The 27,675-nt window shown below is 37.1% G+C and overlaps 1 protein-coding gene across 3 annotated transcripts in view; it reads left to right on the top strand.

Annotated features, from left to right (window-relative positions):
* The window catches only part of C13H1orf141 (chromosome 13 C1orf141 homolog), a 159,039-nt gene that overhangs the window by 101,302 nt on the left and 30,062 nt on the right, over positions 1 to 27,675 (top strand). The window contains exons 5-8 of one of the 3 annotated variants that reach the window (XM_032494545.1): positions 11,728 to 11,848; positions 13,973 to 15,801; positions 20,470 to 20,561; positions 24,166 to 24,323. In XM_032494545.1, the coding sequence (XP_032350436.1) occupies positions 20,487 to 20,561; positions 24,166 to 24,323 (233 nt within the window). In that variant the 5' untranslated portion in view covers positions 11,728 to 11,848; positions 13,973 to 15,801; positions 20,470 to 20,486. The remainder of the gene's footprint in view (positions 1 to 11,727; positions 11,849 to 13,972; positions 15,802 to 20,469; positions 20,562 to 24,165; positions 24,324 to 27,675) is intronic. The other 2 variants (XM_032494544.1, XM_032494543.1) reach the window with 2 other exon arrangements.

The raw sequence follows: 27,675 nt of genomic DNA, 5'->3' as shown, positions 1-27,675 counted from the left end.
GGAATGCAATAAAAATGTAATCAAATCTGAAGGGCTGTTTCACAGTGATCTCTGTGGGACCCTGAAGCACAAGAGGTCAGCAGTATTCGTGCAGCAACTTCTGTAGTGACCCAAGACTGCACCCCATTGTAGATGTCTGCACTCTCAACATCGAGTACCAGCAACATTAGCATAGACATTGGCAGGCACTGGTAACCATGGCAAAGATTTGGGAGGCAGCAGAATTGTCACCTTTGTCATTGCATGCATCAGAGACATGATCACAAGAAGCTAGAATAGGCGAGAAGGCGTTGACTGGGCTAAGCTGAGAGGTGCTTCTGTCCCACACAGTGTTGACTGGAGCTGCAGTTATCTGTGGCTCCACCGGTCTAGAATATCCAGAATGACTCATTCACATGGCTGGCAGCTTGTACTGGCTGGCGTCTGGGAAGTCAGCTGGGACTGTTGACTAAAGTGCCTCAATTTTCCTCCCTATGTCATCTCCATAATTTGGACTAACCATAGCACATTAGTTGGTTTCCAAAAGGAATAGCCCAAATAGAGAAATTGGAAGCTGCAGATATGTTAAGCCCAACTTTAGAAGTTGCACCATTTCCTTTCTTCCACATTCCTTTTTTTTAACTGAAGTATAGTCAGTTTACACTGTTGTGTCAATTTCTGGTGTACAGCATAATGTTTCAGTCTTACATATACATACATATATTTGTTTTCACGTTCTTTTTCATTATAGGTTACTACAAGATACTGAATATCGTTCCCTGTGCTATACAGAAGAAACTTGTTTATCTATATAATATATACAGTTAGTATCTGCAAATCTCGAGCTCCCAATTTATCCCTTCCCACCCCTACTTCTTCCACATTCTAATGATTAAAACGAATCACAAGGCCAGGCCAGACTCAATGTAGGAATGGTTTATATAAGAGTGTGAATACTGGGAGGCATGGTTCACTGGGGGCCATCTTTGCAGACTAGCTATCACAGCCAGAAAATGCAATTTTGTGACTGTTTTAATGATCCTGCTTTCCCTAAAGCCTATCTGGAAACACATTATAGAGAAAAATATTTTTCATTCATTCATGTACTTATTAATTTATTCAACAAATATTGAATTATCCAAAATGTTCCAGACACTGTGCATGGTAGTGACGATATTAACATGAATATGACAGTTAGTGAAATCAACACAGACATGGGAAACAAGAGCTACAATGCAGTGGCATAAGGGCCAGAAAAGGAGGCCATGGGAGCACAGAAAAGAGGAGATGGAATAAAGTGGAGGGGAGATTTCTTCCTAAAAGGCAAAAGCTAAGTCGAATTTCAAAAGATGCATGGAAAAGGCATTCCCAGAAGGAGCTGCATATTAGAAAGCAGAATACAGTGCATTTGAGGACCTTATTGGGATGAATGTGAGGTTGAGAGGACTGATCAGTGAGGGAGGTAGGTTTTATCAAGCCTTTCAAGGGTCTTGGAGCCCATGCTGCGGAGACTGGGCATTACCTGCTGGGGAACGGGAAGACCATTAAAAATGTTAAGTGAGGCCAGGGAATTAATATAATGTCATTTTTAAGGGTCACTCTCGCTGCACCGTGGCATATTGATTGGCGACGGCTGAGGATGGAAGCCGGAAAGTCAGTTATTTAGAAGGCTGTGGTCGCTGTCCCATTTGGAGGAATAATGAGGGCTCAGCCCAAGGCACTATGGAAAGCACAGAAAGGAAGAAGAACTAAGGAGGAATGGAAAGATTTGGTAATTGATCTAAGCAGATAGTGATGGAGAGGGGGGAATTTATTGGCATGTTGCTTGTACTAGACAGGGTAGGCTGGGACATGCTGGGATAACAACAAACTCTAAAATCTCTGCAACTTGCCACAGAGGTATTTTTCCTTAATTATATGGAGTCTCCTCCATCTTGTCGCTACGCCATCTGGAATTCATGGCCTCTAAGGTTGCCACAGCTGAAGGAAAAAAGGGATTGAGAAGAACACCATTTCTTTAAGTGCCTTGGCCTGGGAGAGATATACATCACTTCTGTTCCCATTTCACTTGCCAGAAATAGATAGATGATTCCAACCTAGTTGCAATGGAGGGGAGAAAATGTTTAGAAACACGGATATTGGGTCCTGCTACTGTTAAATGGACTCTGAAAACGCACTGCCTGAGTTTAAATCTCAGTTTCTCTACTTACTAGCCTTGAAGCTGTGAGCAGGTCTCTGTTAACTCATTTGTAAAATGGTTTTAACAATAGTACTTACCTCATAGGCTTGTTTTGAGCATTCAGTAAGGTAATGCATATAAAAGACTCAGTGCCTGGAACAAGGTGAAAACTCAATATTTTAAAGTACTATCATTATTCACATTAAAATGACTCCAGTATTTCATTCTCAACAACCCAGTGAAAAGACAAAAGGGTGTGGGATAGAACATGTTTGGGATGGGACATGAATTAACCGGTAGACATGTTGAATTTGCAGTGCCCATGGGACTTCCAGTGGAAATGTTTATTAGGCATCACAAAACGAAACTGGAGCTTCAGGAAGAGATGAGACTGGAAATATAAATCTAGGCACCATCAGTAACTTGGAGATAATTTAAACTTTGGATATGAGGAGATTACTTAGAGGAAGTGACTAGGGTGAGAGAAAATTCATGTCTGAAGACAGAACCCTGGATAATTCCAACATTTAATGTCAGAGAAGAAAGAAGGCCCCACATAGAAACAATCAAATCAGTTGGACAAAACCAAAAGGAAGTAGAAAGGGAGTTTGAGAAAGTAACCATTCTTTTAGAATTAATAACAGTTTGTCATTATTTAATTTTACATTTAGTTCAAAGATAAAAACGGTATTTAGTACAAACTTTAAATTTAACTTGTAAGGTTTTAAGTAAATCATTTTAAGTAGTTTAAAAAGAAATGTATGACACAAGAAGGGAATACAAAAGAATGGTAAGAGTTTTGCTTTTGTAATTATTTTTTTTCCCCAGCATTTTGGTTAGAAAGAAAACTCCCTTCTTACTAAAAGGAAGAACTTCCTGTTTCTATAAAGAATACCAATGTAAAGAGACAAATCAGGCCTCAGTAGAGAGTGAAGTGAAGAGACATACAAAGTAAGAAAGTGGTTTAAGCATTAATTCCATAGTTTCACTGCATTGTTATAGTGATTGAATGAGTCTATAATAGGTGTAAAAATGGGCAGGGGCTGGGGGAGAAGGGAAGCACTGAAAAAAGAATCTTTCTGAAAAACTTGCAATATAGCAATATAGTAACAGTAGATTAATCTCCAGCTGAAAAAGAACACATTTTGGGAAGTTGTTTTGCAGCCATTATCATGAGATATTTGGTGTCATTTTAAGTCATTATTACTACCTTTTTCCCCTTCCTTTTAGTTTCAATCATCTAAACTTTGGTATACTGCCATCAAGTGGTAGAAAGGTGTATAAAAGAAAGATCTTTTTTTCCCCCTTCATTTTATCCTTTTGAACCTACTTAACTTCTTAAACTGCATTTTATTCTGCTGAAGTTACACACACACACACACACACACACACACACACACAATTATTTACTGGTCTCTATAGATAACTATGGATGTCCTGCCTGCATCCCCTCAATTCACTCCTAATGTCACTTGCAGCTTCAAGAATTCCTTTATATGCCAATGGCATCTTACCTCAAGCATCTGTGTCTTCCTGCCTGGAGACTTTCTCTGGTCTCAGGAGTGAGCTCAGCCAATTTGTGGGGCAGGGTGGAAGTGCCAGGGATGTAACGACCCCGAATAACCGCCGATCAATGAGGGATGAATGTTGTGGATAAATACCCTAGCTTCCTCACCCATCGAAGGGACAGTTCTGTCATGGGTTCTACATCAATTCCATCAAGTCTCAGAATTACCAAGAATTGCCCAGAGCAGTAACCCACTCATTAATGCACTGACTTTTCTTCTTTTCTTGCTTTGCTTCTTCATCACACTTCCCAGGGTCACTCCTAAATAAAGTTCTCACACCAAAGCTCTTATTTTTGCTTAATCTGCTTTTGGAAGAACCCAAGTAAGATTTAATGATCTTTACATTTTCATTATCAATTCACCTTTAATTTTACATTTAAAGCAAAAATTCCTCCCAGCACAGTATCCTAATTCATGCTACTCATTTCCAAACAATCTGACGGTGGTTTATCTGTTAGTCTGTGAAGTTTGTCTTGAGTCCCAGACAGGTTATTCACTCTGCCTGCATTTCGCCCCGTGAAGCACACTATAGCTCTTGATATTGTCATGCCGTGATGGGGAGGAGAAAGATCCCAGTTTTGAGAGAAAAAAAAATTAACCTCTTAATGCCCAAGTAACTTTGTCAAATTACCTAACCTATTCGAGTGTCAATTTTCCCGTTTATAAATTGGAAATAATAATACTCTTAAGCCTGTGGGGAAGACTAAACGAGGTTACGCCCTGAACATAGGGTCCAATTAAAAGTGATTCATTCTTTAATGAAATAACACAGATTAAACATCCAGGAAAATATCTCACTACATGTGCCTTAGTTCCTTTCCCCTTAACGTCTTTCTCTTGAAGTTTTACCTTCTTTCTCTAAGTAGTACCAAACAGAAGAAAATACCAAAAGAGCTCTTTAGGGCATATTCTTATTTGTACCACAAAATCTTCATTGTTATTTTTCCCTATTTATACATACATTATTTATTCACTCTTTAACACTCTTCCCTCCTATTTAATTCATCTTTATTTCTCTCTCTGTCCTCATCTTCCTCCTGTCTTCCCTACCAACACTCCCCCCTTAACCCTCCCTCATTTATCACTGGTCTACTAGCACTGTAATGATAATATGTTACTAATTTGGTTTTAGAGTATTTTTGAACAGTTTAAATTTAGAAGACAGGTTTGTCAGAACTTTTCTTAAAAGTAACAGAATGCCTTGCAAAATATTTCCCATAAAACATAAATATGTTGAAATCACATTAAACTGGTTTTGAATCATGTTATAGATAAGTTGAAAAACAGAATTTGGAATTTTAATGAGATTCCTAACACTAAGCTCATCTAGGCAGGGATTCTATGTCCAATGCAGTGTTAGGGATTGTTTTAATCAGTTGAATGTATCCTTCCTAGTTTTGAGCAATACAAGTATTTACATTTGATTTTATGAGTCCTAGGAGCAACTAATCTGTTATTGCCACTCTAGGAGACAATCTATATTTTGGAGTCTTGATGTCAAAGTTAAAACGTCTGCCCATTTCAGATTTTTTTCCTGCCTTAGGATAAAAGCAGATTGCTGTATTATATTTGTAAAATATCTTTGAGAGCAGGCCAATTGGAGAGGCTCCACCTGTTCTTCATACAGAAATGTCTTGGCCCCTCCTTCAGGTAAAAGTGCCACAACCAAGAACAGAGAATAGAAGTATTTTAAATGGGGTTGCAATCAAATTATCAACAGCTTTCTTTTTGTATATTCTCAACTTTTCTGTTTTTCATTGGTTTACCCTTTACTTTTGAAATCATTAAATTATCATTTTTTAATCTTTAGTTTTATGTACTTTTATAAAAACTTTCTGAATGCCAAATAGAAAGATATTTCAAACTTTATTTTTTAAAGAGGCTTTGTCTTTTCATACCACACAAGAAGAAAAAAATTAGGGGCCATATCAAAGTATTTTAATAACTTGTTGGCTGCAAAAATAATACGTACCCATCTAGAGTCTCTACTATGCATTAATTGTTTGTGCATTTAGAAAATGCAAGACTATGAAGTAGTAAACAAATTCCAAAGATAATTTTACCACCCTAAGATAACCGTCTTTTAAGAGTGTTTTATTGCAGATCTTTTTCTGTGAAGAGAGATTCATACTTTGTTTAAAAAAAAAATCATTCTATATGTAAAGTCTGATGATCTGATTTTTTTTTTCAATTAACACAGTATCAAACATTTTCCTACATCACTTTTCTTTATATTTCTTTATATCACTTCAGTAGCTGCATCATACATAACATCCTATGGCTGGACAAAAGCTTGACAAGAAAATCTGAAAATAGTGGTAAAGATTGAAAACAGATATAACTGGGTTTCAATTCTGAATCTGCCACTTACTAGCTTTATGATCTTGATCAAGATACTTAACATCTCTGAATCCAATTGTTAAACTATAAAATGAAGAATAAATGAGACAATATATATGAAATTCAGTACAGTCCTTGACACATAATACATTTAATAAGTGGGAATTCAGTAACTACTAAGTAGATGCCATTATCCTATTTTTAATTTTTCACACCATTATAAAAAATGTTACTCTAACAACATTCTTCCTAATTCTTTGTGCATTTCTGTGATTAATTTCTAAATATAAATTCTTGGGAGTGGAATTACTGGGCCAAAGTTTACATATATTTTGAAAAAATTCATGCAAATTGTAAATCAGCATTCTAAAAATTTATACTTTGACCAGTAGAGCATAGGTGTGCATATTTCTCTGTTTCTTTCCCAAAATTGCCAATATGATAAGGGAAAAGTTGTATTTTGTTAGTTTAATGCATATGGCTTTGAATATTTTGCTGATATTTAAAATGTAATGGTCATTTAATTACAAATTACAAATTAATGGTCATTTGTAGGTATTCTTTTGCAAATAGACTATTCGTATTCAACACACATTTTTTTCTATTATTCTGTTTGTCCTTTTCTTAATGATTCATAAGCTGTTTAAGATACTCTTTGTTTACACATGTTCGGTAGTTTTCCAGGTTTAACATGTTTTAAATTTTATTGTGATTTAAAATTTTTTTTTTATTTTGAAGGGAGGTAATTATGTTTACTTATTTATTTTTTAAATGGAGGTGCAAGGGATTGAAACCAGGACCTCATGCGTGCTAAACATATGCTCTATCACTGAGCTATATCCTCCTCCACATTGTGATTTTTTTGACATGTAAAAATATTATTTATTTATGAAGTCAGATCTTACAATCTTTTACTTTAAATATTGTGTTTTTCCATGTAAAACAAGCAAAACATCTTAAGATATTACACAAGGGAAAAAATGTAAAGTTGTGCTTTTTAATAGGAGAAAAAGATTTATAGGCAGAAAGTCTAGGATTTAATAATTCAAATATTTGAGAATATTTACCTTTTAAGTACTATAAAATCAAGTTCAGGTAGCAATTTTGAATTGCATTGTGTGGACTTTGTGGGGAAAGGGCTGGGGCACGGAAACATAATGAAAGTTTTGAGTATCTGCTTTTTGCTCAGCACTGGACTTGGTGCTTCAGATTGGTTAATCATTTAATTCTCAGGCCAGCCCTGTGAGATCATTAACCTACCCATTTTATGGTTTCCATTCATTTGACAAATATTTGTTGAGCATATGAAATAAAATTCCTATTTTATGGCAAGACAAGAAAAATTTAAGTGTAAAAATTTCTTCTCTCCCCTTTTGCCTTCTCTCCCCACACTGTGCATTGTGTATCTGCATGATGCATCGACCAACTCCCCCCACCCCACCCCTACTGGCAGGACTACCTGCTCAGTCATTAGGAGCAACATTCTCCTTGCATCAACACAGCAACTCCTTAAAAGATAATGTTCCTTCTTGATACTATAAGAGGTCACATGACCCACCAGGATGATGCTTAGATCTGGATTATGTAAACTGTCAATACATCATTTGAGGTACAGCTCTCTGTCTCAAAAAACTTATTAAACTATGCCTTGATTTCTAACTGGCAGAACAATTCTCAGGGCTTTCTGAGATGCTCTACCTGGGTTATAACCCTCAAATTTGGCTCAAATAAAAGTTTCCATTTCTTTCTCGGATCAACTGATTAATTTTTCATCGGACAAGCACAGTATCAGTTTTTAGATTTCCTTTTTTAAGAAGTGAAAAAATAAATCCAAACTGGTTTGTGCACAAAGAGAATTTATTTCATCATGGAAAGATCTGGCAGTAGCTCTAGCTTTCAAGTAGTAGCTTGATCTAGGGCTCAGATGATACCACCAGCATCCACTTCTCAGCTTGTTTCCTCTGGATTGGCTCCATTTTCAGGCTTTTCATGCTGTCCCCCAGAGCCTAAGGCAGACTAGGAAAGGAGAGGGTCTGCTGGCTCTGGAGCTCAAAGCCCCAGAACTGAATTTCTTGAGCCCTAACTGGCCTCACATATCTGCCTCTCCCTGAGCCAGTCACTGTGGTCAGGGGGTTGCAGTCAGCGGTCTCACTGGCATAGCATACATAACATGTTCCCTCCTTGGAGCCTTGGAGTTGAATAAGTTCTTCTGAAGTGCCTGTGCTGAGGGAGCAGCATGAACAAAGACACAAAGGTATGAAAAATTTGGAACATTTGAAAAATTTACATCAACTGATAAGGTTGTCATTTTGTGTACCATGGGTTGGCTGAAATTTTTTTTTAATTCAGAACTGAGTTGAATATAAACTGGACGCAGATGGTAGATACTCTATGCTGCATAATTTGGATTGTGTTCTGAAGACAATGCCAAGCCCAGGAAGGAAACAAAGGGAGATCAAGACAGGAGAGAATCTCAGGGTACCGTAATATTTGAGGAGTAAGCAGAGGAACAGGAGTCCATAAAGGAGGGTAATAAGGAAATTCTCAGTAAGGCAGGAGAAGTAGGAGAGAGGGGCATCACTGAAGCCAAGGGAAGGCAGCATTTCAAGGAGCCAGAAGTTAAAAAGTGTCAGATTCAGAAAAGGTCAAATAGCACAGGGTCTGAAAGATGTCCACCGGATTTGCAAATGAGAGATTTGGAATTAAGGGGTCATTAAGGGGTCATTAAGGGCCAAAGAGCCTATTTCTAGAAGTAAGAGAGGTAGTGGACTAAATGGATGAGAGGTTGTAATCAGATCATTTATTAAAGCTCAAGGTTTCAGAGTTATAGTTTCAGTGGATAATGAAGTCAAGATAGATTTAGTCTGGGAGGTTAATGAGTGTTCAGGCAAAACTACTGACTTCATAGATTCAATATGAAAGGAAAGACTTGGGAAATTTCCCAAATCTGTAAAAGCAAGAAATGGCTGGGAATTTGTTAGTGAGTAGGTGTGGAGAGATGGTTGGCTCCAACCTCATCAAAGGAGAACTTCCTAAGGAAGAGAAGAATAAAGGTGTGAAAGGGACAATAGGAAAGTCGAAGAATGTTGACAGTTCTCCCAGGCCTCATGGTTTGTGTGGGTCAAGAAAATAAATGCTCCCTTTTCTAGAGAGGACAGGAAGTCGGGGTGAGGAACACATGATTTTCACCATTTCTGACTGGCTAAATAAAAATCTGGATACTTTCTAAAGCCAATGTAGTAGAGATGTAGTAAAGAATTCATAGTAAAGACTCTCTTGTCCAAAATGAAGGTGAGGACTTTGCCCTTGGCTTCTGGGGGGTAATCTTTTGTTCTTAGCAATATTGTGTCTGATAGAGTGTCTTTGTTTGCCTGAGTCATACTGGATAGTCTCACAATGTGATTAAGGGTGGAGGCTACACCCTTGTAGTCCCAGGGTGGGGGCTAACCACTGCAGAAAGATTAACAATGTGAAGTAAAGTAGGGTCTTTGGATCAATCAACCTGGAGACTGAGATTAACCATGTGGGTAATCAATCAGTCAGTCATGCCTATGTGATGAAGTCCCACTGAAAATTCTGGGCACAAGCTCAGGTGCTCTTCCCCGGTTGGCAGAACTCCTTCTGTACTGGCATTCCTCTATCCTGGGAGAGTAACCTGTTCCTGACCCCAGGAAAAGGACAAAAGAATCTCTGCATTTGGCACTTCTCCTGGACTCCGCCCTGTGCGTTTTTCCCCTTGGTTGATTTTAACCTGTGTCTTTTCCCTGTAATGAGCCCTAGTCCTGAGGATAATAGCTTTCAGCCCATGTAAGCTAATTATTGAAACTGAGGGTTCGAACTTGGTGTCAGAAGTGAGGGTGGTCTTGGGGAGGATGCCCTCCAACTTTGCGGTTGGCCTAGACACGTCGCAATAGGAAAAAGTCCACAGATAGTACTTTCTTCACTTTCTTATAGAATACAGTGTATGTGTTGAGATATTGTGTACTTTTTAAATAAAACATTTATTAGGCTCCTTTACCTGATATTTATCTATAATAGGTTCATGAACTCATTCAGTAAATACCTGTCAAATTTAACTGAGAGCGATTAAGGTAGTTAGGAAGGAATCCATTTAAATTGGTTTTGATGTACATTTTACCGAATGTTTTTTATTAAAGAGAAAATACTTTGTTATATTAATGCTTACTAATTGTATAATATTAGGCAAATCACATAATTTCTTTGAGTTTGATCATTTCTGAAATTAAAGATACCTTTCCCATACATACTAATTAAAGATTAAGGATTAATGAAAGATGAAGGATGAAATGAGAGATGTTACCAAAAATTTCTAGTCTAGTATCTGGCACGTAGCTTGTGTGCCATAAATATTAACTAAGATAATATTCTAAGAATTTTATATAAGATTCATGCTTTATAAATTTTATTGACTAAAAATTGGTGAGTGGTTAACATTTCTGAACTCAATTCTTTACTTAAGCTAATTTCATTTTTGTGCAAACTTACACACTAAAGGCATTATAGTAATATTAAACAAATCTCCACTATCAACTAGGTAGATTCTAGTTGCCAGTTCCATACAAATCACTGTATTTGAATGGATATGGTTTGAAAAATATAATAGAATTAAACTATCTTTTTTATTGTATTTCTTATATTTAAATTGATTCCAATGTTTTCATGCATTGACTATGAATAACAATTTCTAGCTGCATTTTTATTACTACATAGCTCCAACCACTTTTTTTTTTGGTTAAGTAATGTCATTGCCACTAGCATGGACTTGTGTCATGATGATCAATGCTGGTTTTAAAGCTTTTGTTTTTATTTTGATTTGCATCAGTTAAGGTACATTCCTGAAATGCTTACTGACATAACTCTTGACTACAAATTTAATCATTGTTGTAGAAATGCTCTACCACTATTCGCCAAATCAAGAATGTTTTCAAGTCAGTCATTTTTAGATTATGATTCTGTGGTGTATTTAAATGATGTAGGGTGTGTATTTGTGTGTGTGTGTGTGTGTGTCCAAACCTGCTATACAACTTATAAAATACAAAGATGATCTTACCAATAACATGGGCCATTTCTTGGCCTTAAGAATAAGAATGAGTGTTTTTTTTTAATATCATAAATCATGAAAGCAATCTTTCATCAGGTATTCAAAAATAGGTTGTCAACTTCCATTCAGAGCTGCAAACTGCATGGAGGAAGTTTCAAGCTCCTTTTTGAAATTCTGCGTTTCCAGAAAAGTATAAAAGGAAGGAAATAAAGAGAAGCAAGTCACTACTCCCCAGTTCTTTTTACTTGCCTCTCTTCTCTCCTTAACCTCTCTTTCCTCCCACTAATAGTCTTTATAGTTATAAGAGTTTGGTGAGTCTCTTGGCTTTTAGTGGCAAGTATGTGGGTGAAACCCCTCGGAGGAGAGAGTACACTGTCCTCATAACCTTTTCAAAGCAGGGAGAGCTCGGGAAACTGTTTCTATGGATACAGGACGCGTTGCCACGGGGCTAAAAAGGGCGGAAAATAGCTACAGAGCCAGAGGAGAAAAGAAAGAAGTGGATGTGGTTTGGGAAGGGAGAGGCGCTGAAAGATTGGAAACTAAAGTTTGTATGGAGATGGGAGGAGAAATAAGAAATGCATGGTTTTATTAATCTTTAGAACCGTTTCGTCCCCGGCCCATGGAACTTTCTCCAGCGGGATCTAAGCGGGGATAGAGAGAACGAGGAGAGGCGTCACTGTGACGCGGGGCTGCAGGGTTGCTCCAGCCACGGCTTCTTAGGTGAGCGTGGGACGCAGGTGGGAGGCGGGGCTCCGGGCCTCTCCCAGGTTCCCTGAAAAAACTTTGCCTCTTCTATACTTGCTATTGAGGAGCTTCCTTAATTTTGACAATTTTGGCGTCCCGTTAAAGGGCCATAGGCATAGAGTGAGCAAGGCTTCCTGTTTCCCACGCGCCCCTGTGCCCCTGGGTTGGAGGCTCCCTGGGGGGAAGGTGAGCTGGAGGGCTGGGAACGAGGTGCGAGCCGGCTCCAGGCTGCAAGATCCATGCTTCGAACTTGCGGAAAAAAATGCACTAGGTTCTGGATTCAATTCCCAAGTACCTCCATTAAGTAAATAAATGAACCTAATTACCGCCCCCCCCCAAATAAAATAAATAAAATAAATTTAAAACAAAGACAAACTTGAGGAAAAAACGCAACAGACCTGGGACAAGGCTGGTTGGAGTTTATCACTCCTGTGATACTCGTTTTGCGATTTTGAATTTACAGTGGATTCTTCCAATCGCTATCTGATTGGTTGCTCACAATAATACTCCCCAGAGCCTATACATCATACTTTTTAAATATCATTGATATTTTTCTTTAGAAGCTTACCATCTAATCTCAAGTTGGTGACCGGCAAATTTTAGTAAAGTTACAAAATGAGGAGTCAATTTTCTCCCCTGCTCTCTTATAACAAAAAGGGGACAATAAAATATATGGTGTGGACTTATGCACATAGACCAGGTTTAATAATTAAATGTTCTAATAATGAGTTTTTAAGCTAGTTCTCATGATTTGTAGGCTCTATTAGTTTGCTGGGGCTGCCATGACACGATACCTCAGTGTGACTTAATCAACAGAAATTTATTTCTCACAATTCTGGAGGCTAGAAGTTTAAGATTAAAGTGTCTTATTTCATAAGTTCAAGATCAAGGTGGTCTCTCACCTTGGCTTACAGAGGGCGGCCTTCTCCCTGTGTCCTTGCATGGTCTTTCCTCTGTGCATATTGTCTGTGTCCTAATCTCTTCTTCCTACATAACACCAGACACATGGATCAAGGCCCACTCTAATGACTGCATTTTAACTTAATCATCTCTTTAAAATAAAGGCCCTCCCTCCAAATACAGCCACATCCAGAGGTACTGGGGGAATAGGGTTTCAACACACAAGTGGGTGGGGGACATAATTCAGCCTATAGTATGAGCCATTTATCAACATTTTAATTTTAAAAAAAAAAGGGGAATTCCTTGTGTCTGTACTTGGAATATGAGATGGAGAAATTCAGCCAATTATCTCATTATTAAGTCAGAAGTACTCATTTGACAGTGAGTGCCTACGATGTGCTCAGTGCAGTGTTTAGTAGGCTATATCAGGTACAAGTATAGGACAGAGGCCTTGCCTTCGAGAAGTAAACATTTGAATTGATAAAGCCAGATAATGGAAGTAAATTTTGATTTGAGCCTCCATTTTCTAGATAATTGTTCAGTCCTGCTCTTTCGTTTGTGAGTTTAGAGCCACTTGGAGTTTTCCTGAGTTCTCCCTCTAGCAGGAGGCATTTGCCTCTTGCTGATGACGTCTTCTTAGGAGAGCCTACTACGTTGGCAACACTGGGTTTTTTGTTTGGTTGGTTTTTGGATTTTTTTCAGTCCCCAAAGTGCTCACTGTTAAAATGAATTAATGCTCTTAAAAGTAACTTTTTAGTTTGATATTGTCATTTTTAGTAATGATTCAGTCTCTGGATGTGCTTTTAATGTTGGCCCTGCAGCCTTGAATTTGCTTGTTGATGTAGCCAAATCTTTGCAGTGAGGCCTGTGGATGATTTACTGAGAGAGTGATTGGGAATTTTACTCTGCCCTAGTTGGCAAGTTCTCTGTTCATTGTGTTCCTTTAAAAAAAAAAAAAAAAAAAAAAAAAAAAAAACTGTCATTACTGAGTCAGTAATAAAGAACATAAATCCAAGTTTCCTGTGAAAGTAATTTTACAAGTTAGTTTAGATTTGGTAAGAACCACATCTTCTAATTCATTCAACTTCATATTTCACCCCCAGTAAATTATCATGAATTAACATCATCCATTACAGATAAACTGGAATTACTCCCCCTAAAATGTTTTATTCAGGAACATCTCCAAATTATAATTTTCAGGTCCCAGTTTGGTGTAAAATCCTTTGCCTGGTCCTGAGATTCAAAGGTGGGTAAACCAATTCTTACTTTTTTATTTTATTTTGTTTTATTTTGGAGGAAGGGGTAATTAGGTTTATTTATTTCTTTATATTTAGAGGAGGTACTGGGGATTGAACTCAGAACTTCATGCATGCTAAGCATACACTCTACCACTTGAGCTATACCCTCCCCCCAATTCTTAATTTAAATGAGATTGTAATATAGTGAGGAAGAGATCTGTCAAACAGTAAATCTTTGTAGCACACTGTGCCAAGTTCTATAGTGAAGGACAAAGTGTAATAGGAGCACGAAAGAAAATGAGACTGTCACCAGGACAAAGAATGAGAGATTGTCAAGAAAAGTCTCACAAAAGAGGTTGCCTTTGCATTAGGATTTGATAAAGAATAGGTTTTTCACTGGAAGACATAAGGTGAGAACATTCCAAGTGGAAAGGCAAGCAGGAGTGAAGGACAAAGCTGGGAAAGGGGCAGGATTGTCCAGGGACTAGCAGAAGTAGAGTATGGCAGAAGAAGGTGGGACATGGTGGGAGATTAACTGGAAAGGTGGGCTAAGCCAGGTCCTGGACTGTCTTTTCTTGAACTGTCTTATGTCTGAAGAGTTTGCATGTTATTCTGCAGGCAGTGGAGAGCAAGCCGGGATTTGTGGGCTGGAGCTGGACCTGATCAGTGTCCTGGTTAAGGAAGACAGCTCTGATGGCATTTTGAAGGACCAATATTTGGGGGATAAAGAGAAAGGTGAAAGTCACGCAAATTAGGGCAATTAGAGTGTAGTAACTGAGGGGAGGGAAAATGAACGCCTGAAGGTAAGAAGGAAGACAGTGGCAATGAAAATAAACAAAAGGATCAGTAAGATCTTGTCCAATTGGGATCACTGTTGCCTCACTGTTCGTGGAATTATGTGAAAGACTACTGACCCACTTTAACCCCAAGATTCTATGAGTTAGGCTTCTGTGACCACATAAGAGCTCCGTATTTCAGAAAGGAGCATTTCCCAGCAACTGTAAGTACATATAAGAATGCTTCAGGCATGTGTATACACATTTAACAGGTGAGACCATCTCTTTCACCCGTAGTTAATGTATCAGTGGAAAGGGAGATGATTAGCTCTATTTACTTGAGCACAAACGATTTTGGGTTTTGATGCGTCTCCAGTACGGCAACATAGTAATGCTTATCAAGGTAGTCTCCCCAAACAATGATTATATATTCAAGGCCTACACTTGTGCTTTATGGGACAATGTGTTTTAGTTTCTGTTCGCTGAACTCAGAATAAGAATTTCATAGAAAATTGAAAAGTAAAACTATGCAAAAATTAGAGAAGGAAAGGAAACAAGATAATCAGATGACATAGTACAGAAGATACTGAATTGCTGGATTAAAATAGAAGATACTGACTTCCTGAATAAATTCTCATTGTTTCCCAAGTTCTAAGCATTTAGTGTAGGTATAATTGAAGAAATATACTGTGAGGAAGCCAGCAGACCATCAGACATATGGATACCATTGGCGATTGCATGGTGGCAGGTGTGGCGGAGACAAACAAAATGATATCCAGATGGGGAGCATACATTTTGCAGCATTTATAGGTAATCTCATGCATTTTATCCCTAACTGGTAAGTGTATCATTACTTATATTTACTACTTTTATTTATCAATCATTTACACATCACTTACATTCAAACTCAGCTAAACCTCGTAACAACCCTATGAAGTAGGTACTTTTGTTATTTCTGTTTTACAGATAGGACAACACAGAGAGGTTAGGCAGCTAGCCCACAATTGCACAGCTGGTAAGTAGCAGAGCCAAAGAGTCAAACTCAGGCACTCTGACTTCAGAGTCCATGTTCTTAACCAATATATTATGCTGCTTTTCCAAGTTTGAAGGTGGGAGAGAGAGCAGTGCCTTTTAATGCTATGGCTTGTTCTAGAAGAACCTTAACAGGACTCTGTCAGATTTGTGCATACTCATGAGTGTAAATGCAGGCTAAAAGCTAGCATAGCATTTACAGTTTTCCATTTACTCTATGGCTGATGGTTAATTAATTCATTCAGGTTGTTAGGTATTAGGGATGAAAAGATGAATTATACATGGTTCCTGCCTTCAAGAAACAGTATAGAAGGCGAATAAAATGAGTATATCAAACGCTTTAATAGAGAGTGATAAGTACTAGGATGGGGTATACGCACGCTATCATGTGAACACAGACACTGGACATCTAAATCACAGTGTATCAGGGAAAGCTTCCCAGCAGAGGTGTTATCTGTATTGAGTCTTGAGGGATGAATAGGACTTAGAAATACAGGGAAAGTAAAGGAAAATACAACACATTCAAGAACTACGAGTTGTTCGTTAGGACTAGATATCAAGTTTACATGAGGAAGAGGCAGGTAAGGTTAAAGACTTAGTCGGGGGGAGGGGGGCAAACCGTGAACCTTGCATGATAAATCAGGGTGCTTGACCTTTGTCCTGAAAGCTGCAGGGAAAGGTTGAAGCTGTGATCAGGCTGGCATGTGATTGTATTTTCCTTAAAAAAAAAATTCAGACAAATGTGAAGAATAAAATGAATAGAATGGAGCAAAATATTTTGAAACTATTACAGTAACCCAGGCAACAGGTTATGGAATCTTAAACTGAGGCAACAGCAATGTGAATGGATAAGACGAGAAAAACTAAAAAGATTTGTATGGTATAGCATAGGGAAGAGCAAGTGATTGTTGTACATTTAGGGAGCGGCTAAGAGGGAGTTTTCCAGGGGAGTGGAGATCAAATCTTGATATGGGGAACATGAGAATTTAAAAAATAGATCTCTGGTCTCTACCTCTGTAAATCCTGACTTAGCAGGTCTGGGGTGGCAACTGGGAATCTGTATTTCTTGGAAGTTTTTGAGTTCATTCTGCAGCGTAACCACAACTGAGAACCACTACAAATTCTAGGTAGATGAGGTGGATGCCTATAAAATAACCTGTGTGATAGTAAAGAGATGCCTGCGTGATGATAAAGTTTGGAAGAGATTTTTGGCTAACGGAGCAGAAGAATGGGTTTACTTTTAGACCTCCATTTAGGCTACCTGTGGGAAACTGGGATAGAGCCAAGCATATAGGTTTGGAACTCAGAAGAGAGATTTTGTTTGGAAATAGATGGTGGCAGATGAAGCCATGGGCTTGGGAGCACATCCTGGAAGAATATACGGAATAGTAAGAAAGACAGCTGTGCATTTAGGAACACTAATATTTAGGAAGTGATCTGAGGAAGAAGAGCAAGTTGAAGACACTGTCAAGGAATCTTCAGAGAAGATAAGAAGATGTGACTAATGTCATAGAAACCAAGAGAGGGGAGAGCCATAGAAAGGAGTGGTCAGCATTAACAAAAGTTTTAAATGTTCGAATAAGGTAAATAAGAGCAGAAAAGTGCCCACTAATTTATAACATGGTGACCCTGGTGACCTATGAGAGCAGATTTAGAAGACTAGTTTAAGAGGAAGTCAAATGATGGTAGACTGAGAAGGAAAAGGGCTATAAGGCATTAGAAACTCTAAGTCTAGACAACTGTCCTAAGAGATTTGGCAATAAAGGGAAGATAAGAAGGAATAATGGCTAATAAGTTCAGAACATTTTTTCTTTTTCTTTTTTTTTTAAATAGAAGAGACTTGAGCATGGTAAGGAGAGGAAATTGGTAAAGAAAAGAGATAAAAGATAAAGGAAAGAGGGGGTAAAAATGAAAGTAATCTTTTAGGAGGCCAGAGGTAGTATATGGTAGTATATGCCTCTCCCATCCAAAGCTAATTCTTTGGATGGGAGAGGCAACACTTCTATTAAAATTAAAATACTGATGAGATGGGAATGGATGCAGATAATACTTTGGTACGAGAAGTGGAAGTTGAAGAAGTTCTTAGTGAACTAGCAGAGACTATTTGCCTTGCCTAAGAAGATGGGAGTCACAGGAAAAATATCTGTCAAGTGCCAGCTTCCTTAATAAATTTGATAGAATACCCAGCACAGTGTCTTTCATGTAATAGAGTTAGTAGCTAGAGGCCAAATGAAATGTTTATCATCCAATGAAAATATATGCTCATAGAAATAGAACAATGAAGTAGAATTTATGCCCATAGAAGTAGAAATATGAAACCAGTATGCTGGTTTAAAATAGACATGAAAATGTAAAAGATTGAATCAGGAAAGATTTGAAACACGGAAGGTCACTTTGAGGAACGTTTAATGCAGTCTTGATGCATTTTGCATTAAAAGGTTAGTTTTCATTTATGCAAAGCAATCGGGATGCATCATCATATTAGACCTGATGTCCCTTTGCTTTCAACATTTACCTGAAGAGACACAAGCCAGGTCCTTGGTACCCTTAATATAATGATGAAAGCACACAAGTTAATCTGTAGTGCTTTGTCACCTCCGCTTTCTCCCAGAGCCCTTCATTCATTAGGAACCATTGGCACATTGCCAAAGACCTATAAAAATATTTGCAAACTGAAATTTGAATATGGTTCTAAAATATGAAAATAAAACTGCAAAACTAAAACTAATAACATTCTATTTCATTGTGTCAAATTTTGCATTCTTCACTTCAAAAAACTCATGATGTGAGCATTGATTTGCCAGAAATCATTATCATAGCCAAATAACTTACTCATAGCAAAATATTTTTAAATCAAAAACATAAGAATTATTTCAAATTATAGCTCTGTGTGTGTTTGTGTGTGTGTGTGTATAAAAATGGGACGATGTGGTACAGCTTAAAATGTCTGCTGTGATGTTGAAGGTGAGGGACTCTAAAATAAAAGGCATAGCATGTCTTACCCTTTTAAAAGGCCTGCTTTTCACCCCTCTCACAGCAAGCAGCACATCTCGGTTCCGTCATGTAACGTACACCTTCCGCAAACTGGGAAATTCACTTCAGTGCACTGGGTCCTTTAGCTATTTACATCTCTGTTGCTTATTTAGAAATGGGAATCTTTGTCCCCAGTAAAAGAAATTTTGGTGAGAAATACAGGATCCTTCCCAAAACTTGAAGTCATATTATGTCTAAGGGAGACACAGAAACTAAAATTTCTTTAGTTGTTTTTAGGGTATATAAGAGGGGTGATTCCCGGATCTGAAATAGTGTCCAGGTAATCTTGATTCTCTTCCAAAATCCATCCCCTCCACTCCTGTAGGAGACCCAGAGAGTCTAAGGCATTCACACTGCACTAACACCCTTGTCCTACATCTTGCCTTTCCAGCCTGCAACCCGAGGTTATGTGGTTCATAAAAGGGCAGGCTCTCTGCCTGCAGCCCCGGGGCCCACAGAAGTCCTTTGTCACGTTGGACTCCATCAGGGGATGGAAGCAGAGGATTTGGTTGTAGCAAAATGGCAGAGGGCATGCTGGGAAGGGAAGACACTATCAGAGCACCAAGGATTCACACCCAGGGCAATAAATGGTGAAGGAAGAAAGTAGGAAATAGAGCTAAAAGAATCAATTACAAAATAATACGAGCTTTTAGCATAGGATCCTTAACTCCTGTCTTTTCATGCATTATTGCCTCTGTGTGAGATTGATTGAATACCATACATTATGGGAGACATTGCATGCAAATTTTTGAGCTAGAAAGAACCTTAGTGTTTCATTAGAAATGTTAATGAATTCAATACTTTCTGTGAACTTTTACATTTAAATGCCGCTGGAGTCCATTCAACTCACTGAGCGAAAATATGTTGAATGCATAAATATCTACTCAAATTTTAAAAATAAATAAAACAGAGGGAGCTTTGGATTAATATTCCTGATCCTTGCCTCCACTCTCTCCCTAGCTATTTGTATTGCATTGTAAGTTTCTTTGTGGCTCTTAATTTTCTCATCTGAAAATGGAAATAAATTAGCACAGATTCTGATGGCTAACATTTAGGTCCCCAAACCTAATATGGACCATCTGACCCCAGATGAAATTTTTAGCAAATTAATTAACTGGAAAATATGAACTATTATAAAACAGAACCAGCTTGACTGATTGCCTTCTAAGCGCTTTATTAACAGACTTGGATCGTTGACCAATTTAATTTGAATGTAATTAATTCTATAAACATGAGCTCTTCTTATTAACTTCCATTAAAATTAAATCACAACAAAAAGAAAACAGATATAAATCAAGCTACATGCCCTTGCTTCAGGTATGAGTCACGTCTGGTTCTCATTATGGTGATCTTGAACTTTCTTCAACTCTTCTTTATCACACATTTAAAAATTCCTGGGGCCCATGTGCATCTAAGAATTCTGATCATATGAGCACTTACCGAAACAACTTGAGTGCCTACAATTCTGTGATTTATTCCACGATCTATACAGTTATTTTCTTTACCTAAAACAGTATGTCAAAAGTGGGTCTCTTAACTTCTGCCTAAATAATCAATTACATGTTTAAATCTTAATTGTTTTGAAAATTTCTTCTTTTTTTCCCTCCTTTTAAAATAGGAATTTACTGACTGACAATGGCAGAAAAAATCTTAGAGAAGTTAGATATTCTGGATGAGCAAGCAAAGGCATTCTTGGCCATAAGAGCAAAGGTTTGTAAAATATGAACTAAAATTCAATCTTTCATTAAAAAGTTATTATTTCAAATGTGAATGATTATTTTTACTTTTTATTTAATGATACATTCGTATGGAGCCATAAACTAATTTGTAAAAAGCAAATAATTATATTAGTTGAAAGAGTCGTTTATGTAAGTGGATACTATAAAGAATTAGTTAAATATACAAGGTAATGTCTAGCTAGCTACTATATTAGGTTATGATGTATCTAGCCTGCTTAAAAAAAAAATCCAAAGCAGTCAAATAGTAAATAAGACTACTCCTGTAGTTCTTACTAATAGGTTAAACATAAAAACCGATTTCATTGGTTCATTAAAAGGAAGAAAGTATTTGGTATAGCTAGCCAAATTAGAAATAAAGTTCATAGAAAATAAACTTTAAAAGGTGAGGTGTATTTTCAATGTAAAATATTAATAAAGAATACAGTTCTGAAGCACCAGATTTTCTAACATAGATGAGCAGTTTAATTTAGTTACAGAAATAAATAAAATAATATAACAATGTGGGTAATGAGGCATATATAAGGAGCAGTGGAGTTTGAGAAATCAAGGAAGACACAAGAGAGGAACTCTTACATGAATGAACATATTTGTGAACCTCAAAATGAAACGCTGATGTTTGAGTAATAATTTGTTTTCTCTTTAATTTTTCATAATTATGTCCTTTCATTCAGAAAATAGAGAAATATTGAAAAATGGTATAAATTGATCCTGTTATAGCTATCAAAATGTTGAAATAGAAAATCAGGGATGACTTAACTAAAGCAAACCTGTTAGACTTGGACACCCCAAAGTTTATTGCTTTTTTACTTTTTGTTTAAAATGAATTGTAATGTACTATAGAAAATATAATTAGAGATAAAATCTATTAAATTTCTCATGAAATTACCCTTTACATAAAATTTTAAGATACGATTAGTAATAATAATTCTTAATCTTTACTGGAGGCTTCCTTTGTAAAAGTATTTCCATGGATTTCTCATTTTGTGTTACTGTGCATAGTTTACTAATAGAAAATTCCCTAGAGATTCTTTTTTTTTTTAATTAAAAAATTTTTTTTGCAGAGGGGAGGTAATTAGGTTTATTTATTTATTTATTTATTTACTTTTTCAATGGAGGTACTAGGGACTGAACCCAGGACCTCACGCATGCTGAGCATGTGCTCTACCACTGAGCTATACCCTCCCCACCTAGAGATTTTTTAAAAATTATATATAATCACTTAAAAAAACTTTTCTTATATTTTAAGTTATAAAGTTAAAAAATACATTTGGAAACAAGTTAAACAACATATAGATATGTATAAAGAAAATTATACATAAGAAAAGTTGCATAAAGAAATATTAGTACCCTTTGGCCTCTTCCCTCTAATCCTTTCCACTGAGGCGAACAAATTTTAGTGGTTGATGTTTATCCATCCACATCTTTTGTACTCTTACAAAGGTATTCAAATATTAATATATGTACATATACATACATTTACCCTTTCTTGCAAATATCCATGACATAAATACACATGCACATACATACATTCACAAAGGTGGATTATCTCTATTTCTTGTTTTATTGAGAAAATGAGATACAATGTAAAACTCACTTTGGTAATTTTTAATTTTTGGTAATTTTTAATTTTTTTAACAACTTTATTTTGAAATAATTATAGACTCACAGGAAGTTGCAGAAATTACGAAGAGTTCCATGTACCTTTCACCTAGTTAACCCCAATGGTGGCATCTTACATAGTTGTTGTTCAAGAGCAAAGCCAGTCTGAGTCACATCCAACGTTGACACTGGTATATTACTGTTAACTATACTGCAGACTTCACTCAGTTACCATCATTTTTTAACCTATATTTATTTGTGTCTGTAGCTTTGTGCAGTTTTATCCCATTATAGATTTGTGTAAACCACCACAGTCAAGACACAGCACACTTCCACCCTAAAAAGTACTCCCTCTTGTTACTTCTTTGTATTTGTATCCATCCCCCCAGTTCCCTGTCTCCATCCCCAGCAATGACTAATCTGTTCTCCATATCCATAATTTTATAATTCTGAGAATGTTATATAAATGGAATCGTTCAGTGTGTACAGTTCTGAGATTGACTTTTTCACTAAGTGTAATGCCCTTGAGGTCCATCTAAGTTTTTGTATGAATCAATAGCTTTTTTATGATAAATAATGTATACATTTTACTGCTGGTGGTATTTCATTATATGGATGTACAGTTCCAACTGCTCACCCACTGAAGGACATTTGGGTTGTTTGCAGTATTTTGCTTTTAAAAATAAAGCTGCTAAAAAACATAGGATGAAGTAAAGCTGCTATGAATATTTGTGTACAGGTTTTTGTGTGAACGTAAGCTTTCATTTCTCTGGGGTGAATGCCCAAAGCTGTGATTGCTATTGTTGGTGTACTCTCTGTCTCTCAAACTCAACAAGGTCAGAGACACCAGGTTTGGGTTGAGTTCCTCCTCCTGTGCCTCAGTCTGGAAACTGCCTCCAAGAACAACCTTAGGCTACTGTAGGGTTTACCTTATTTGTGTCTCTTTTTCCAGGGATTGTGGTCCTGCTCTGCCTGCTTCCTAATGCCTGATTGTAGTTGTTTTCATATATGTTGTCTGGTTTTCTGATTGTTTGGCTCCATAACTCACACTTTATCTACACCTTTGTTCCTCTTCAGTCCTCTTTTGATTGCTTTCTTAACTCCATTTCAGGCTCATGCCGGATGAATGTCTGTGTGCTCTACTGTGGGTGTGAGTTCAAGAAGAGAAGCAGGTTGGAGAGACCTGCCTGCTATGGTTCCAATAGCTCTCCATATCAATATTGCTAAACTTGCTAAATATATAGGTCATTCTTCAATTCTGAACTTTAGAATTTGGAGGGAGCCTTCATGATCATCTAGTCTAACACCCTCATTTCATAGACAGCGTTGACTGAGAAAAAATGCACAACGTGAGAGTTGTGAGTTAAATTTTATCTGGGGCAAAATGAGGACTATAGTCCAGGGGACAGCATCTCAGACAGCTCTGAGGAACTGCTCCAAAAAGGTAGAGGGGGAAGTCAGTATTATATATGATTTTAGCGAAAGGGGGTACGTGCAGTCAAGCACACATTTTGGCAGAGGCTTGCTGCTAGTCATGAGGAGCAGATGTCATGTTAATGATTTTAGTGCTTTTCTAGATATGGGGAGATGCAAGAATTTGAACTCTTAAAATCTCCTGAAAATATCTAACTATCTGAATTCCTGTTCTGCCAGTTTTTCCCAGAGCACAAAGTGCCTCATTCCTGATCTCCACCCTGAACTCCTTTCCAGGTGTGTTGAAAGTCAGCAGCTGCAGAGGCTCATGATTTAATCCTTGTAGAGGTAGATGGCAACTGCCAACATTTAGTTGGCAATAGGAGAAGAGTTGGTACACAAGGCTTCCAATTTTCTGTCCATTATTGCCTGCGACAGAAATTGTGTGTGTGTGTGGGGGGGGTGTATATAAAGTGAGATTAATTTTGCCTTTCTTATACAGGATTTTCCCTAAATGAAAAGTGCTCATTTTTCTGCTGTGTTATATTTTGGCTTTGCTGCAGAAAAACAACCTTCAGGGTCAAGTAAGGAAAAAGATTTCAGTGATACCTCTGACGTTTGATTTTCAGTTGGAATTTGAAAAGGCTATCACTACCCCCATATCTAAGACAGAATCAAAGATCACAAAAGACAGATCACATGGCATTAACAAAACAAAAAGGTAATCATCATAACTACCTCAAACTTTCGGTTTGGAATCTTAAAGCATTATTTTATATTTGTCTCAGATTATGCAACCTATATTAAATGTAAGCTTTGTCATACATACGTGTATTTCATGATGGTTATGAGTTACGCTAGATTAGAGCTCTGAATATTCCTAGTTTACAAACTGTTTATTATAATATTTTACTATCGCAGATGGTAATTGTACATAGTAATTGTAATTCTAAATCTTTAAAGAAAGACTTCTTGAGCTTTGTTGTGTCACCCCAAATTAATGTCAGGATTTATTTCAAACTGTAACCAATGTACTGCTAAAACAAGATACGCCTTTTCTAAGGAAGGAAGTTTTCCTGCGTAATTATAAGAAGGAGCCTGAACATGTAAAAATTGGTTTGTCACTGGCATTGTGTAAGTGTGCTATACAATTTTCTAGGCATCAGAAATGTGGAGAAGAGCCCAGACAAGAGAAACACTGAGGTGTAGAACCAATAGACCTTCAAATCAATTGGACATCAGTGATAGTGTAAAAACTGTTCTTACCTCAGTACTCTGTTTAATAATTCATAGGTTTACAGATGACAAACCCAAGTGTTGGTGAGGTTAAATAGCTTGCCCCAGCTCAGGGCTGACAAGTGGCATAAGCTAGATTTAAACACTAGCAGTCTGATTTTAGAGCCTGTGTTCTTATCACTACCACATTCAGCAGAATGGTTTCCAGCTTTAGTCTTGGTGACTAGAAGCATTACGGTGTTTGGTACTTAGGTAGAGAACACAGGATGGAGAGCAGATCGGGGTGGATAAGATTAGAGTGAGAAATGCTGAGCTTGATTTTGGATATGTTAAGTTTTAGATGCCTGTGGGGCATCCAGGTGGTGGTTTCTAGAAGACAATTGGACAAACATATCTGAATCTAAATTAAAACAAGATCACTTGGACTCAAAATTCAGCTCACTCAGATTTTTGTTATTTATGATTTAGCAGGATGTCAGAACATGTTTCCATTTTGCAACCATAAGAAAATGGAGTTTGTTTCCACAAATATTAGTGGCTTAAGTAATTTAGCTTTATCACAAACTTCTTTCATTAATACTTTATTTTTATGTAGATTTAGTCAACAACTTTACTTCAAAGTCATTTATGCAGCTATCCGTCTGAATTAGAATATTTTAATAATACATAGATTAAGTTGCATAACATGGAAGTTGGGTATGTAGAGAAGGGAAAAATAATGTATTTTATTATACATTATTATATATTATACAATTATATATTTTATGTTTGTGCATGTTTATATTTTTGAATATATATATATATGTGTGTGTGCACCATTATGTGACAGTATAATATATGGCTAATGGTCCATTAGACACATTTACAGATGATGTGCAATATGTTTTATGGCAGTATTTTCCAGGGTGATACTGTTGATTCCCCTTCCCTGTCTGCAGTTTATAAGTAGTTTATAAAGGCATCGTTGACCTTTTGTTTAGTGATAACATCTCAGCAGCTGAGTAATGTTCCTTTTGAGTTAAGTTTGTTTGGCTGACTTGCAGTTTGATATCAGAGTCAAAATTATAAAGACAGAGGCATGTATTTTCAAGATACAAAGACCAAGTAAATTTTGTTTGATCAGTGCCCAGAGGACCAAACCTAGCAAGAAAAAAAAATGTACAGGAAAATTTCAAGAATTTACACAAGAATTAGAGTGTAGCCCAGGTCAAAAGAAATAAAATTTGGTTAAAGAAATTAAGAGGCTCTGGTACATGTAAATAAGTCTTTTCTAGATGCTGAGTTTTGCTTCTAAGACCACTTCTGTCTGACATTTGCCTCTTTTCAAGTAGCTTTCCTCATGTAGCAGTTTTGTACTGCCTCAGAGTAAAAAAGAAATTCTTTAGATGTGTATATTTCAGTCAGGAGACAGAGCTCCTGCTAACAGTCCTAGTTTTAACACACTGTATAATTTTTCTATAATATAGAACTATTTAAAATAGTGAAATAAGTGTTAATTCTCTACTATGTTTGAAAAGCATGTGTTGTAAATTACTGTTTAATTCTCTAAACAAATTAAGCCTAGCTATTTGTGGATACCTTGTGGATCTATTTCTATTATCTATTGTTTTCCTTGGTTTTAGGGGTTCTTTGTTTTATCTTCTCACATGCCTGCGTTTGAGAAAGTGTGGATACAAGTTGAAACTCTAGGTGATATTCTCTCATCCAGAGAGGATTTGTGCTGGTTTTTGGCAGGTGTCTAGGCTAGGGGCATCACCAATCCTAGATCAGGGTAGAGATAATTCAAAATGAACTTCAATTTCTTTGAGGGCTTAGCTATGATTCAACCTTACTTCTAGGTAATAAATATCTGAGGTTCCAACCCCCGCCTGAAGGGTATACTAGGACCCTTCCCTCTTCAGTGGGCCCTGAACTCCAGTTTTGTTCCTGTAGCCCTGTAAGTTTGTCGGAAGTGCCACACAGCTTTTTTGCTTCCCTGCTGCTGATTGTGGAATTTACAGACATACAGTCTCAAATGCCAGACTTAACACTCTGAGTTTCCCTCTTCTCCTAGCTCTTGGCTTCTCAATTTCTTACTTTATTGGGAGTGCTCATATGTCTGTAAACAAATGTTTTTAATATTTTTTCCAGCTTTTCTAGTTGTTCTCAGGGGGATAGCTAGTTCAAACCACCTAGTTTTCTACTTCCAGAAGTGGAATTTAATATAGTAGCAGATTTCACTCATACTGGAATGACTGTCCCTAAACCAAGTTCAAATTAAAAAATTCTTAGGTAACTTTTAAATTTTTGTTAACAATAGCTCTGCTGTCACTTACTACAGTAATTTTCATTTATTGATTTTATTCCCCAAGTGTTTTTCGAGTAACTGCTATGGGGATATTACAATAACAGTGAAATATACCTCTTCAGTGGGAGATTCAAATAAGTGAACAGGCAAACACCAGCTGCTACAGAGAGATTCCAAATATGAGGATCAGCAAAAGCTTCCTAGAGGAGGTGGCCCCTCAGGTGAGACCCAGAGAGTTAATGAAGAGACAACAAGATTTAAAAGAGAGAAATAGATTCCCGGCCAAGGCAATAATATGGGCAAAGGGTCAGCCAGAGGCAAAGGAAAGCCCAGCCTATGTGAAGAACCAAAAGTAGTTCAGTGTTGCTAGGCTTGAAAGGAATATGGGGTAGACACTGGAGATGGCTTGGTAAGAAATGAGGCTGAAGAGGTAAATAAGGCCACATCAGCAAGGGCCTTATGAACCAGGTAAAGAACTCTGGACAGTTTCCTTCAGCGAGGAGCTGCTGAAGGATTTAAACAAGGCAATGCATACTCACATTTGGATTAT

Source organism: Camelus ferus, chromosome 13 (genome assembly GCF_009834535.1).
Source record: "Camelus ferus isolate YT-003-E chromosome 13, BCGSAC_Cfer_1.0, whole genome shotgun sequence".
Classification (NCBI taxonomy): Eukaryota; Metazoa; Chordata; class Mammalia; order Artiodactyla; family Camelidae; genus Camelus; species Camelus ferus.
The sequence above is the reverse complement of the archived record's forward strand: the minus strand, read 5'-3'. Positions and strand labels throughout refer to the sequence as shown.